Consider the following 15,408-nt stretch of genomic DNA (forward strand, 5'->3'; position numbering starts at 1 on the left):
TACACAAACCGGCACGAAAAGCAGAATCCTGGGGTGTTTGTTCAGTGGACAAAAAAATTAAACAAAACAAAAGACTAACCACATAGACACACACCATTGAACTCAAGCTCCGGTCTGCAGCCAGCAGCCCCGGGAAGGAGGGCAGCAAGCCCTGCCTGACAGCTTATCTCTACAGCAAGTCCCACCAACTGGAGCTGGCTCCAGCACCAAACATACCTTCATTTCTCCCCCTAACAGCCAAATGCCAGTAAGTCTAAGAGGCCTTAAACACCGTTACTTTGGAAGCCCAAGGCTACGGCAGGTGAGACTAGATTTCACTGCAGAACAAGGAAAGATCACTTGCACAGAAAGCAGAGAGAATTTTAACTGGCACTTTCGGAGATCGCCATCAAGTCACAATGGTGTTGTGGCTCCTAGAGAAAGCTTTGGAGAGGAGGCATGCAAACTCTGAGTATCATGGGCTCTCAGCACGCCTGGCAATCATGCCCAGAGCTCCAAAATCCACTCCAGTGACCCAAAACAGCAACCAGAGGCAAACATGCCTGCGCAGTTCTGGAAATAAAAGGAAAAGTAGTAAGCTGTAACTCTTGCTCCCATTTCCCTGGAGCCCTTTAACGCTGTAAATATTGCCCCTAAAGACACACGTTCCCTCGCTCTCCAGGAGAGATGCCAGCCTTTCAGAGCAGGCGTCCTTTATTAGAGACTCCAGGGATGCTATAAAAGTACCTTTGAAGTGGAGAGCTTAGCCTAGCTCCAGAGAGAGCGGCCATTTTCTGCTGTCATTGTCATTTTTATTTCTATGATAAAAAGACTGAATGCAACTGCTTGGGGCCGCACCAGGGGGATGGTGGACTTGCTTTTCCTAGCAGGTGTAAATGCTCATATATTAGGGCAGCGTGACAGTGCAATGACCTATTGCAAAGAGTATCCACAGAGGGGAAGCTGCAGGAGTCCCAGCTCTTACCCGCTAACGGCATTTTTCCTGCCAAACAGAGAGACGTGGACATGAAGGGCTCTGTTATAAAGGAAGAAAGGAGATGCTGCAGACGTGCTGAAGAACAAGCTTAAAGGTATTTTTTAAATGCAAACATTAATTTGTAATGAGACTTGATAACCAGATCATGTTTGCATGCTTGGCCCCTTCCAGATCAAAATGATCCTGTAAAACAAAATATCTTGACTCTCACCATCCTAAAGGTGCTCAGCACCCCGCCAAATTCATGTTTTTACTAATACGGATGAAAAGTAACTTGCATTGTCGCAATATTTTTTTCTTTTTTATTTTTTTTAAAAATTAAAATCAGCACAGCATTGCTACCCAGAGCTCCAGATAACATCCCTTCCTCAGTGCATGGATTTGGTTAATGGAAATGAGCTTTCAGAAACTGAAAGGCTCTGCTATTTATAGCCTCCTTCCAGAAGGCCTCTTCTCGGACACACTGCTCAGTGGGAACAACAGCCTTCTAGCATTGTTTTGAAAGAGCACACAGTGCATTTTAGATTTACTTTGAAGCACTAGCACTAACAATTCCCAAAATTCCTGGAAAAATCACAGAAATACTGATATTAGCTGGAATCCCAGCTTCCACTTAGTCATAATGTGTGCACACATTACAGCCTGATCCATTAGGCTTTCACTGCCAGGGAAACTAGCAAAACCCTTCGTGGCCAAATTGGCACAAATTAGCACATATCCAGCTTCCAGACTGGAGTAAGAGACCGTCTCTCCGAGCAGGGAAAGTGAGTCACCAAGAACCTGGCTTAAGCCTAAGCTGTGCCACCAAATAGGTTCAAGGTCCAACGAAAATTTTGGTCCCAGTTGAGGACATCAGTTCTGGTGGCTACAGCGCTCCTAACTCGGTACCAAAATGGTCACACACCATGAAACAGCCCTCTCCGTTCATCTCAAACCTCCCCATTTCCACGTCAGCCCCAAGGCAAGCTCTGAACAGGAATCTCTGCAGGTAACACCCCAGGAGGTAGGTCTCCTACCTCCGTATCATCTCCAGATCCTCCACATTTTTCTGTATTTCCTTCCTCCTGCAGAGCCACCACCTGCTTTTGAAAGGTGCAAGAGCTGAGTGAGCACTGTGTCCTCCCAGTCAGACACTCATTTCCCTCCTCACACCAATTCCCAACACTCCTAGTACGCCAGTGCCCCCAAGACCTCCACTTCCCTCTCCAATATGATCGTGAGATTAAGTTGTTTTGGGTGGGGACAGGGATGCTCAAAGAGCAGCTGGTGGCTGGCCCTGCAGACAGGGACCCTGAGCCTGAGCTGGGCTGAACTCAGTTGGTGTGCCAACCTGAGGGATGTCCTGGGACCCAGAGAGGACCTCAACCAGGTGGGCAAGTAATGCACATCCCCACCCGAGAGCGTGATGGCCCATAACTGAGACTAAGGAGGGATGTGGGGAGAGAAGGAGGCCAGGTCAGTGCAGCCACTAACCTCTTCCCTGCAGGTGGGCAAGCAGGGTTATGGCTTTTCATGCCTTATCCACGTTCCTGCTCCCACTATGAGAGCACAACTCAGCAAAAAGCCACTTTAGTTGCTATTACTGAGTGATCTCCCTCGAGTATCAGCTTTAGAGTGAATGTAAGCACCCAAAGGGTGGTGGTGAGGGATGTGCAAGAGACAGGCTGGAAAGCAACTTGTTTAGGGTGATGGAAGAAACTAGCTCTCTTCAGACCCCTCCCTCACAAGCTGAGGGACATTGAGTTATAAGACTCCTCCCTGAACGTGGTAAATCCTGTGTCCATACCTCAATGCCACTGCCACTCCCTGAGGAGAGCTGTACCAGTCATTCAGTGAGCTGAAAAGCCCCTGAATGCAGGAGGCTGGGCACCATGGGGAAACTTCCGGAGACGTAATCATCTGTGAATGCAAGATGCTTTACATTTTTTTTACTGGTTAATTTTTCATGTGCATAAGGTGAAGAAGATACAAAAAAAGCCATTGGAAACCTGCACAGACAGAGCTGCTGCCCACAGGATCAGTGGTATGGGCAGCACAGGGACACAGGCTCTACACATCTGGACCACAGAGAAGCTCCTAAGCTATGACTGCACCATGAAGTCAATCAACTATCACTGTGCATACAATTATCACAGAAAAAACTTCCTTCCCATTTCTGTTTCAGAAATCTGAAGTGCTTTTTTTTTTCAAGCCTGCATTTGCATGTGACTGATGAGGGAGACCCCAGCACCAGGAAGGCTCCATGGAGAATGCTGACCCCTGCTTGTTCCACACAACAGGAACAAAAGCTCAGCCCAAACTTTCACACAAGTACACCAGAACAGGGGAAAAAAGTTCTCCAGCTCTGTCACCATGAAAAAAAAACCTCACAAGCTATCACTCCTGATCAGGATGCAGAAGATAATGGGAAACTTCTTTCTTCTGCCACATCCAGAAACCCCTGCAGCTGCAAACAAAGAACGACAATAACTGGACAGGCCCATAGGCAATGGAAATGATCCAGAAGCAGTGACATTTATTCTACGTGGGAGAATCAACGCTCCCCTACTTCATCTGAACCCAGTAGCAGTGGGAACAAATGAGCTGTGCAATAATTTGAATTGAGTTTCTCTAAGAGAGCACAGGAAGATAAGACTTGACACCAGCAAAGCTCTTCTACGCTTCCCCAAATTACTGCAATTTCAGTCTTGTTCTCATTTCCAAGCAGGCTTCATCCAAGCCAGAACCAAATTAGATAGGAATAGTTTATGTGAGATATAGAGAGACTCTAAAACAAAAACAGCCCCAAAAAACACATCTTCCTAAACAGAAAAGCAACTCATCCACATTTTTCAGCCCAGGGAGTAGAATGCAACATCAAACTTAAAGAGAAGCAATAATTCTCACAAGAGCAAGCCCTGCACCACAAACCTCCTTGGGGAAAAACCCCATAACCTAACAAGTCTCCACTGGAGGTGGCAGGAAATAAGGCAGCAACACCGGAGGGGAGCAGACAGGAGTGCTGTGGGGAACAAGGCACCAATGCAGGGACAAGCTCACAACCAAAGGAACAGAAATACAGAAGCTACATTCAAGGAAAAATCCCATTGAAACCAGAGGAGCTTGAACACCTGGACAGCCACGGCCTCTGTGCCAACAGGCAGGCTCGCAAAACCCCTATGAACACCCGCAAGCCCCCATGCTGCCCAGGCTCTGCTGTCCAAAACACATCACTGCTTGCCTGTAGAGATAAGCCACCCACAAAAGGCTCCTGAGCAGAGGAATGACATGCACGAGAGACAGATCTCCCCTGCGGCAGGGCAAGCATGCCCAGCAAGACTGCTTAGTGCAAAGAAACAGCATCTCACCAGCTTCCAGACCAACTTTTACTTGCCCCAAGGCAGCTAAGAGACTTCAAGCAAATGACTAGCAAAATAATACAAAAAAGGTGAGGAGAAAAAAAAAAAACAAAAGGAGAGATAAAAAAAGAATCCATTGATGTCTACCCACTGGCACAATCTCAGCCTTGATTACACATCCCAAGCTGGGCTCTTTAGAGCTAAACTTGCACTTTAAGCACAACTTTAAAAACACATCACTGGGTTTCCCGTGAAGAAAACACCAGGCCCTTGTAGGTAAAAGCTGGAAACAGAGCCCAGACTCGGTGCTGGTGCCCACAGGTCCTGCTTGTCCCAGATGGGAGCTCAGAGAGGGACAGATCCAGCTGAGCCCTCGCTTACAACAGGCTGCAGTCTGTCCCCACCACTGCCCTGGGGCTCACACTTTTCATGCTTGTCACGGCTGAGAAGTGATTTTTTTAGGAAGGCTTAAAGAAAATCCATTTCTCATTTGTTCAGCATTTATTTATAGCTGCAGAAAAATTGTCCAGCTGCCATTTTGCGGTCAGACACCCAAACTGTCTCTGAGCTCCACAAGCTCTCACTTGGCTCCTGCTGCAACAGCTCATTTGGGAGCACAAAGGGCCAGGCAGGGTTCTGCGAACCTTACCTGCTGGGTCTTGGAGGTGCTGCAGAAACATGAAACAACAGTTATGGCAAAGCAACAGAAAATGGGGCTGTTATGCAGAGCAGGAGCAAGGCAGCGCTGCCTGGGCACTTTGCAGGTGTGGTTCTGCCCCGTGACCATGGAGGCAGCACAAGCAGGCAAGGGAAGGTATGCGGGCACGAGTGATGCGCTGGCAAGGGTGCATGGAGCTGCCAAATCCCTTCAGGAAGCACCTATCCACATCACACAGCACCCTGCCCAGATCTGCTCCAATTGCCAAGGTAAGGAATAGGTAAAACCCTAAACGTGACATATTTTTCTGATCAGGGCGACAAACAAACATACAAAAACCTAATCCTTCTTGGGGCACACAGGCATGCTGAGAGAGATGCACTCATAGGCACTTGTCAGCCCAGTCAGGCTTGGGCTTGCTGCTACAAACATGAATTAGGACCCACATCTCCCTCCTAAAGCCCCAGAGATGTTAAGTTCAACACCAGCAGCAGGGTCAGCAGCTAAGGGAACACTGGCTTCCCTCCATGAACATTTAAAGGCTCATCAGAAAAGAAACCTGCACTCTGCATGTCAAGGGAATTCTCCTCCCTGTTGTCATACAGGGTTTTTTTTTTCTAATAAACACACTGCCTTGGGTTTTTAAAAGTAGAATGCCACCACAGCCAAAGTGTCCTGTGTCCCATAGTCACGCTGGTAACTGGAGGGACCAAGTGGTTCAAATCCAGACAGCTTTCCAGCTGAAGGTACGCAGGGCAGTTCATACACTCTTGTATGAAAAACACTATCAGAAACAGCCGGGACGAGGAGAGCAAGCACAGTCCCATCCTCAGACCATACTGACCAGCACATAGCAGCATGCAGCCAGCACGAGTGCCCACCCAGACCCACCGCAATCGTTTCTATGCTCTGTGTCCTCCTGCACCACTGCCACACCAATAAGGACATAACCTGCTGTTCCTGTGGTGGCTTTGAGCCACTGCAACAGCTGGTATCCGGCTACCATTGTTCAGAGCCCAGAGCATCCTTCAGCATTAACCAAGCACCAGACTCAAATATCCCCTCCAAGTATCATTCATCAGCAACAACTGCTTTTAAAGTGGCACAACGCCAGGAGAAGCGCTGCGGGGCGGCACCCGTAATCCCCCCATAATGCTCCCCAGGAGCAGCCTGCTGTATGTAGAGTGGAGCAGATGCTCCACAGCAAGCCCTCACCAAGGGCTTGGAAGTCTATTTTGTGATCTCATACATCAGTCATTTACAAGTTGATACAGTTCCCAAAGCACATGCCATAAACAGAAGTGAAATCAGCACTGGGGCTCTCCTACAACACAATGAAGATGTCTTCAGGGCAGGACATATACTTCTTTACCTACATGCACAAGCAGCTTGCTCTTACAGATGCTTCTGTTCAGGGTGTTGTTCAGGTGAGCATGTGCTGCCCTTCAAACAACCACGCACCAGAGCCCCAGTTGTCCAGGAAACAATTTCTGAAATATTGCACAAACCATTCTAGCCCTCAGCAGGGCGAAGAAAAAACTTCTATCATCTACCCAAGTAAACACACCTACCTCCTTTTGAGAGGCATCAATTTCTCTGCACTCTTCTAGTCTTTTCAGCACAGCTCGGGCATCAGAAAGGGCCTCACAGAAAACACTTTCATATCGAAGAAAGAAATCCAGTTTACAGCTTTTGCTCTCTGCTGCTGTGTGAGAGAAACAAGATGAGTTATTTGCTAATTGAAGGGACTCACAGAAAGCACGATGTGATTGAAAGGCATCAGTTTGTAACCAGCACACTGGCTATAATAGGGAAACCGTGACTCACAAATCCCTTCTGAACATATCATACAGCCTGGAGGGAAAACCAACAGTTTATTTAACACCAGTTATAAATGGAACATTTATTTTAAACCCAGTACAGCCTCTGTTTTCCTCCCATGCTGAACAGGAGTTTAAAGGATAAGGTAGCATTAGCAGGCAACTTTGTTCACTTACTGTTATACAAACAGCCTTATCAACCTCATGTCCGGCACTAACACTGATCCCATTGAACATCAGATGTAATCACATGCATGAGTAGGAAAAGTCTTGCTCACTACGGCTCAGGTAAAGCGGTGAGCGTGAAGCAACTGCAAAGGCCAAAGGAGAGTATTGCACAGTGCCAAGGCAAGAAAGTCCCTGCAGAAGAGGGGTACGTGTTGATGCTGCTCCTAACTGAGGGCAACCTAAAAAGAACTGAGGAAAAGGTCCCCCATAACAGGAACATGTTGGTCAGCGCGGTTGCAAATAAGCAGCAATGCTGTGCCCAGACCGGTAAAGTCTCACCTAAATCCCTCACTCCGCCCTTCTCCTCCCGAGGCTCAGCAAGCTCCTGTTCCACACAGCCGCCCTGCTCGGCACAGGCAGCCTGATCAGGAGGAAAGCCGGAATCCTCCTGGAGGGATCTGGAGTCACTGGACATTGCGTCCTGGTGAGCCCAGGTGTGATTCATGCCAAGTTCCTGGCCAGGAGGAGAAACATTTGCTTCCATTTCTGCTTCTACAGGGCCACGAAAAGGGGAAACTCTCCGAGGGAGGAGGATATCTGTTCTTCCTCCATCAGGTTTTTCAGACTGAGGGAGGTTATCAGCTTCAGCATGGTTTTCAGATGAGTCTGCTGCCTGGCTGGAGACTTCTCTCACTGCCTGGTCCTGAGTAGAACAGCCGATGAGGTCCCTGAGGAGGTTTTTGCAACTAACAGCCACATCAAACATCTGCAGACTATCTGCCACGGAGATAACTTTGGTGAAATTGTGTTTGCCCAGTGGGAGTTTGCCACTGTACACTATCTCCAGCAAAAGTGCAAACTCCTCAGGAGTCACCACAGAAGCATCGATGGAGATGGTGTCTGTGCTGTCCAACAAGGATCTGAAAAGCAGGCTGGCAGCAGCCAAAACCACCTTGTGTGCTCTAAAATGAACATTCCCAATGACAATGGTGCAATCGCAGAACTGCTGCTCTTTGCAGAGAGTGTATAGCTGCTGCAGCAGCTGCTTGCTGTAGCTGGGAAGCTCCATGGCACCAGGGTCTACTGGCCTCCTCTCATCGTGGTCTTCACACTGCTTTCACAGGCCCAGCTAGTGGGGGAAAAAGAAAACAAACAACAAAAAAAAATCCTGTTAGCAGTTTCCTCAGAGAGTAGCCAGACAGAAAGAAATACTAAGCAAAAATTACTTTTCAGTTTACACCCTCCAGTAGTTTACTATGCTGCAGTTCAGTGGTTATAGCAAAAGGCCCCATTCTGAATGCACACTCCCCAAATTCAGCAACTTAATCTACTAGAGCTAAAGAGTCTAGATACTGTTCAAATATAACTACTCCAGAAAGAATCTGGGAATGAGTACTGAGTCCCAGGAGCTATAAAAACGGAGAATAGACTCTGGTGTGCCTCCTACCACACAGCTCAAGGAGGTGTGAATGCTCTTCAGATCAGGCACTGTAGTGCCAGGCTTTGCCTGCATCCAGAAGCTGGAGCTGATGCTAAATTCAGCAGCTGGTTTCTGAAAGGGCAGGTGGGGAAGCAGTGCAGGGAGACCTGTTCAGACCATCTACCAAAAAGAGTGGAGAATCTGAGGTGTTGGTTTTGACCTGCAAAACAATAAGTGGTTTGGGACCAGTTAATTTTCTCCCCACATCACTGCTAAGATCAGCAGGGGCAAGCAAGCATTACAGATAAGAGGTCTGCTTGCAGCCCAGGGCCTTCAGCACCTCCCTTCTCAGCACACCATGGTCCTAACTCATCAATTTACAAGTCTTTTCACCCAAACTGTAATTGCTTGCAGAAGTCCACAACCCCAATCCCATCTAGCAGAGCCTCCCTTTTACTTTCTCCCCCTCCCCATTGCAGGAGGGAGAACAGATAGGACATCTGCCAACAGAATTTTTATCAGCGGGGTATCTGGAGTTTTTATCTAAACTAGACAAGATAAAGATGTTACTGCCTTGTCTACGTACTAGGATGCCTAACACTGGTGCTGGCAATGATGCTGAAACAAAACAGCATGAGCATCAGATGAAGAGCACCTGGATGGACACAATTTACACGACCTTCAACTGCTTAACATCTTCGCACTCAACTTCCTACTCTCTTGTAGAAAACAGGAGTAATATTGCCTATCATCAGGGCACAGGCTTTAATGAGCCAATGCTCATACACCACCTTGAAGCGCTGCCTCACATTAAAGCAGGCTCAGAGTAACTCCCTACTTACACCAAATTGCAAGTTGCAAGCAGACGCTGGGTGCAGGCTGAGTTGGCATCTCACTCCCGCAAGGTGCCAACCCCTCTGGAGTTCAGACTTTGTGGGAAGCAGGACCTCCTGCCCACAGGCAGGCAGGACTCCAGCTGTCCTTCTGATGGCACTGCCTGTGGAGGCTGTGGGAAGACAGGAGGAGCCAAGAGACATCACTTCATACCAAAGCTACAGACAGCTGAGCAACTGTTTGGTGGATACCATCCATGCATGAGAGCTCCCCTGCTCAGCCAAGAGCTCCCCTGTGCTTTAAAGATGAAGTACTATGTAACTTGCTTTTCAGTCATCAGGATAAGATCACAGATGGTTTTGACATCACCTCAAAGCAGAGGTGTCATGCTCTCCATCTGAATACCTTTGAAGTGAGAGCATAGGGTAGGTGAGTCCTTTTCTGGAAGGCGGGGAAACCTAAGTAGTTGCTGATACCCCACCTCCCTGCTTCCCAGGAGCCAGAGCTTCTCCAGGCGCATCGCTACCAAAGGCTGTATGGTCTGCAGCTCATCTCTGCTACTTTGCAAGTACCAGATCCATCCCCTCACCCATGCACAGGGCCAGCCACCTGCACTTCCAGCCTATTAAACACAAAGGCTCTGCTATCCTCCCACGATGTTGTAAATCATGAGTAATCAAGCTGCCATCAGAGGAGCTGCTGCTGGTGGTGGGAGAAGAGAGAGACCTGATTCTTTTGCCAGGCTCAATGTAACAGCATTTTTAGTCCACCCACTGCTTCCTTGAAGCTGAAGGACTTCCAGTATCTGAGATGAAATTGGGTCTGCTGGTTAAATAATAATAGCTGTGGCTCTTCCTACAAAAGGACAAGCAGGAAACATCAATCTCCTGGAGGAGATGCCTGCTCACTTTGCCATGAATAGGCTTCTGCATAAAACCTATCGCTTCCACTGTGGCAAGCTGGAAGAAGCAGCAGCACCGTCTGCTCCATCTATTCCTGGCAAGAATATAGAAGACACATTTGCCCAAGACAGCTCAAAACAGTAAAGCTCTAAGCAGCCTAGCAGCACCTCCCCTTCTTTATTACAGCAACTCAGAGCACTGGAAAATGTCTCCTGAGCAATTAGATCAGACATATTTGTTTAAATACATTTTACTTCTTTCATTATAGAGACCCAAACATCCAGTACTGCCAAAGAGAACAAACATTTTTTAATGAGGGGTGATGGCCATGACCATCCTCAAGGCAATTGCCCCCTACTTAGAACACGCTTCAGGCTTTTATTCAAAGCTTACGGCCAGAAGGGACCACCACCAGCAATGCAATTTCTCATCTGTCACTGCCTCCTAGATTTCCAGACTCAGCAACTTGGGTTTGGCTAAAGCTTCTCTTCCAGCAAGTTATTCTCACCGTTAAATTACATGCCTCATTTCTTACTCAAATTTGCCTGGTTTCATCTCCCAGCCACCTTCTAGATGGCTTTCAGGAGATTTGGCTGGGGGACTGGGCTGAACTGGGAATCTCTGTGAGAGCATGTAACTAATACATCAGCAGTGATGAGTGCTTACAGAGCATGACCCACCTGCCTCTGCCAGCACCACTGGTAAGAAAACGCCATTTGTCACTTTTTCAGCTTAAAGCTGCTTCTCTGCAACCTCTTTGGAGCCAGGTTCACTGGGTACTTTCTATGAATTTCAAACTTAAGGTAAAACATGGTTTAAGTGGCTTGCTTCTGGGGCCTCTGACACCTCAGCCACATGAGCACTGCCCTCTTCCAAAATATCAGCTCATTTAAGTCAGAAAAGGGGACAAAGGAAACAAAGAAAAAAAAGCAAATGAGATATTTGCTCATCTTAGCTGCACAACAAACAGGCTTTGCAAAATTAATCTTTTGAGGAACATCAGGGGACATTTCAGCCCCGTCCTGCCAGCTTCCCAGGGAGAACACCAAGGTGGCTTAGGAGTTTTCCTTCCACCGACTTCCTGCGAGACTGCAAAGTCAGTCAATTTGAGCCAAATTTTCAAAAGTGCCTAAAATTCCTAAGGCTCTACCTAACCACATGTCAATAAATATCCTCCTATCTCCCTTAAGCAGCAGTTATCATCTGTGACTGCTCTCGGGAAACCCACCTCAGCAAAGACACCCCTTCTTCCGAACCTCCCAAGTTCAGGAGGTCCAGAACACATCTGCAGCAAACATTACCCTCCACTGTCCAGTTTCAGCTTTTTCCTCCTTTTTCCGGGTATTTCTGTTGTCACATACCTACCTCCACAGTTTGAGGGGATCACATCCTTTTCTTTAAGCTACATTAGAACAGGAAAAGGATATGTTGATAGCAACAACGTTTCATCACAGAGAAGGAGGAAACAGGAACACCCAATTCTATCCACATAACTGAAAAGGAGTTTCCAAATTAAATTACTTCTCTTCATTATTCATATAATTACTTCCATGTAAATTCAGCAGATTCAAAAGCCATCCACGTCACTAGGTTCATCAAAAGATAATTGAAATTTAGGACTGAGCACTTTAGCAATTAGATGCTACAGAGATAGGTGCTCCAAAGACGCACAGATGAGACAATCCCTTCCTTGCACTTCGGAGGCTGCCGCAGTACCCTCACACCATCAGAACACCCATCACAAGGCACAGAAAGAATTTTAATGCTGCCATGGCCTTAACAAAAGGATTCTGTGTGCCCCTCACTGCCATAATTAAGGGCTTTTACAAGGTGCTGGTCAACACACCTGCTGGCATTAATGAAGTAACACCAAAAGCTGTCTCCTGCACTGATTAGTAGCACCTCAGTGGCCCGCTTGAAGATTCATTCCATGCCTGAAATTCTTCCTTGGGGGGATGCACATGGAGCAGGCATTTTTTAGCTTTTGGTAAAAAAAAAAATAAATTAGGAAAACCCAAGAAGTATTGCTGCAGTGCCAAGGAGCTCAGCGGGACCAGCCCGGGGCCCGACGGCAGGGCCCCGCCGCCTCGTGCTCCCCCTGCCGCCAGCACAGGGAAGTGCAGCTCACCCAGGGGACCGAGGAGACCGCGGCTCCTGTGCAAGCTCTAAAAAGCTAAAACACAGCAGGCAGGAAAAAACCACAGCGGACAGAGAGATAAGAAACATGGAAGAATCCAACTTCTCTGTCTTAAGTAAACGCCACTTCTGTTAGAAGTGCTGGGAGGGTCTCACCGGAGCAGCCCAACAACCCTCCCTTCCCCGCGCTCTCAGCTCTCTGCTCCAGGGAGCGAACATCCGAAGCGGTCACTGAAGTCAGCGCAGGCCCCCTGCCCCTCTGAGAGGAGCTCACCCCATCGCTGCCCGTTTTGCACTTACTCAAAGGCTCGTTTCACAAGGTTCGTGTAGATCAGTAAATGCAGAACAGAAAGCTGAGGTTCATTCTCTTGTATTCCTCGGCTCTCCAGTCCCTCGGGTACGACAGGAGCCTCCAAGTGATGGGCAACTTTCCGTTTTTAGCTCTGAGGAGTTAAGGACAGTGACAGCTTTAAATCAGAATCTGAATACTTTCTGCGTGTGTTTACCAGTTTCCTGTTTTCTTGTTACTAAGATGATGACCTTACAAAGAGGGCTGCTGGAAAGCCAGAAAATCATGTGCTGCAATTCAATTTTCTTATCGCTCCCACCTAAAGTAATTCAGTCTTTCAAGTGCTGAAAGAGTCTGAGGGGTCATTACCTTTCTCTGGTGTGCTCCAAAGGGCCAAAGCAGGCAGCTCTCCCAGAGGATAATGTAAAATCCAGTACGAGGAGCCAGGGCACACCAATTTGTTTTTCAATCTATTTTATTTCAGTTCAGAGCATCAGTGCAGACAGATAACTGAGGAAAATAAGCAACACTTTCACGAAATCTAGTGCTCCATGGTCTCTAAAGGCAGCAGAATATACCGCTCAAAAAACATGCAACACTTTGGCTATCTGTCTGCACTGATGCTCTGAATAGAAATATAATAGACTGAAAAATGAACGGATATGCTCCAACTCTTAACAGCAAGTTTTCCATTACTCTTCAAACTGAGGGCTTCCCCAACAAGAGAATGAAATCACACAGTGAAAAACCAGCACAAACCCAAAGGAACAGCCAACGTTTGCTCCAGTCGTTGCTCATCCATGTCTCAGTGTGCCCAAGAAAACTGGAAGTGCTAATTATATTTTGCAGGTTCCCATAACATCCTCAAAAAACCAAGCTGGACATCTGAACTCCTGTTTGTCAGGTAGGTTTACATCAGAGAAGATTGCATGTTGTAATTTATTAGTGGCTTTTTAAAAAAAAAAACAAACACAAAACAAAAAACCAAACACTACTTTGATCAGCTTTTGCGAGCCATTTTGCTGTCAGCCGAAGTGCCAAAGACATTTGTCCCTACACCCGAGGGCAGTCAAGGCACAACGCACCCATAAGGTGGCTTGATCCAAAGGCCTCTTCAAGCACACAGGGAAAGAAAAAAAGCTTTAAAATGACACTTCTCAAGCACGGTCAGCCCAAAACGGGGACCGACTCCCCTAGACTTCTTAGAAAAGTACACAGAATTACTTTGAGCTGAATGTATCAAGACAGCAAGCCAGGAGGCACACGTATTTCCACCACCGTCACCTCCTGCTTCAGGCCATCACAAAGGCACTTCCACAGCCCCAAAACTCCATTAAGGCAAAACGACCTACAACAACTCTTCAAACACGAGTGCAGCTGCTTTAAAACACAGAGGCGAATGCAGCAATGCAAAAGACTAATGGGCCTTTACCCCAGGAAGCCAACTCGCTTCCTCGGTCTTCTGGAAGACTTCTGTAACTGCTGAGCTGCGGTCTGGGTGACAGCTTTCAGCACCTTCCTTAAGTGGTGTGTCGTGGCAGTTAACTCAAAACAAACTGGAAAGAGAGATGAAGCAAGAGCGAATGAGCAGGGCACGGAGGCTGGGGTTGTCGTCAGGGAGAGGATCTCCATTTTGGTCCATACTCCAACAGGCTGCTCCTGCATCACCCTGTCCTTGGACCGGGGTTTGAAACTCAAATTCCTCCCCAAACACAAGACAGCTGTTATCTCTTAACCAAAAACCTGCAGAATCATGCTGCCTTATGTCATATCTGGGCCAATAAATCAGGTGTGCCAGCCTTCCTTCCCATCACAGGAGAAGAAATTACCACCGAGACTCACCCACAAGCCTGTCCCTCTCTGAGGAGGAGGTGGGCTTTATTGACCACAACCCACCGCAGTGTATTTCCATAACACACCTAACCCGACCCGGGAACAGGCTGCTACAGAAAGGGGCAGCCCTGCTCCTCCCTTCTCCTCTGCAGCAGCTCTACCGAGCCAGTGATCGCACAAGAAACTGGATCAGATCGCCAATATCCTGGCACAGTGCAAAAAAACCTATTTGTCTCTTGGGGGGTCAGTCTTCCAACTGATCATCTCAATGAACAGATATAATTACCAGTCCAAAGAAAGGAGAGGAATCTGCCGTGGCAAAAGTCATGGAAGAGCAAGATAATTCCCTTCCATGCCTACCTTTAAAAAAAGAAACTTTCTGGAGATGTTCACATCTTCTGCCCAAGCAGGGGACACAGCTCAAAGAGGCCCTAAAGGGCATCTAATGAGAAACATCTTTGGGAGGTCAGTGGTATCGAGCTGACAGGCTTTGGCTCACAGGTAGAGCCCAAATTCCGGTGGAAGCACCTTTGCTTTTAAGTGTAGGTTACAAAAGGAAAGACCCATGCCGTGTCTTCCGTGGCAGCAAGGCAACCAACCGCCTCCCTTTGGCGGAACGAACACGTTCACTGTTCTAAACGAGAGGGACAGCGGTCCTTCAATTTTTGGCCCCCCCGCAGAGCGCCGACCAAGCACCCCCTGATTTAACCCGGCCCTCCCGTGGCGGATCCGCCTCCCGGCCAGGCCGTGGGCAATGGCAGCCCCCTTCAACCTCCTTGCCCACCCGCACAGGCTTCGGAGGGCTCGGTCCCTCCCTGCGGCTGGGGACAGACGCTCCCGTCCCTCTGCTCCCCGGGACCGGGCAAACCGCCCCGTCCCGTGGCGGATCCGCCTCCCGGCCAGGCCGTGGGCAATGGCAGCCCCCTTCAACCTCCTTGCCCACCCGCACAGGCTTCGGAGGGCTCGGTCCCTCCCTGCGGCTGGGGACAGACGCTCCCGTCCCTCTGCTCCCCGGGACCGGGCAAACCGCCCCG

At 48.2% G+C, this 15,408-nt stretch overlaps 1 protein-coding gene across 1 annotated transcript in view; it reads right to left on the reverse strand.

The window, feature by feature from the left end:
* Positions 1-8,029, reverse strand: part of ZBTB40 (zinc finger and BTB domain containing 40) — a 29,586-nt gene extending 21,557 nt beyond the window's left edge. Inside the window, exons 1-2 of the mRNA XM_009705275.1 lie at positions 7,300-8,029; positions 6,544-6,677 (exon numbers count right to left, since the gene is read on the reverse strand). Coding sequence (XP_009703577.1) covers positions 6,544-6,677; positions 7,300-8,029 — 864 coding nt within the window. The remainder of the gene's footprint in view (positions 1-6,543; positions 6,678-7,299) is intronic.
* Between the last annotated feature and the right edge of the window lie 7,379 nt (positions 8,030-15,408).

Source organism: Cariama cristata, unplaced genomic scaffold (genome assembly GCF_000690535.1).
Source record: "Cariama cristata isolate BGI_N322 unplaced genomic scaffold, ASM69053v1 scaffold21068, whole genome shotgun sequence".
Lineage (NCBI taxonomy): Eukaryota > Metazoa > Chordata > Aves > Cariamiformes > Cariamidae > Cariama > Cariama cristata.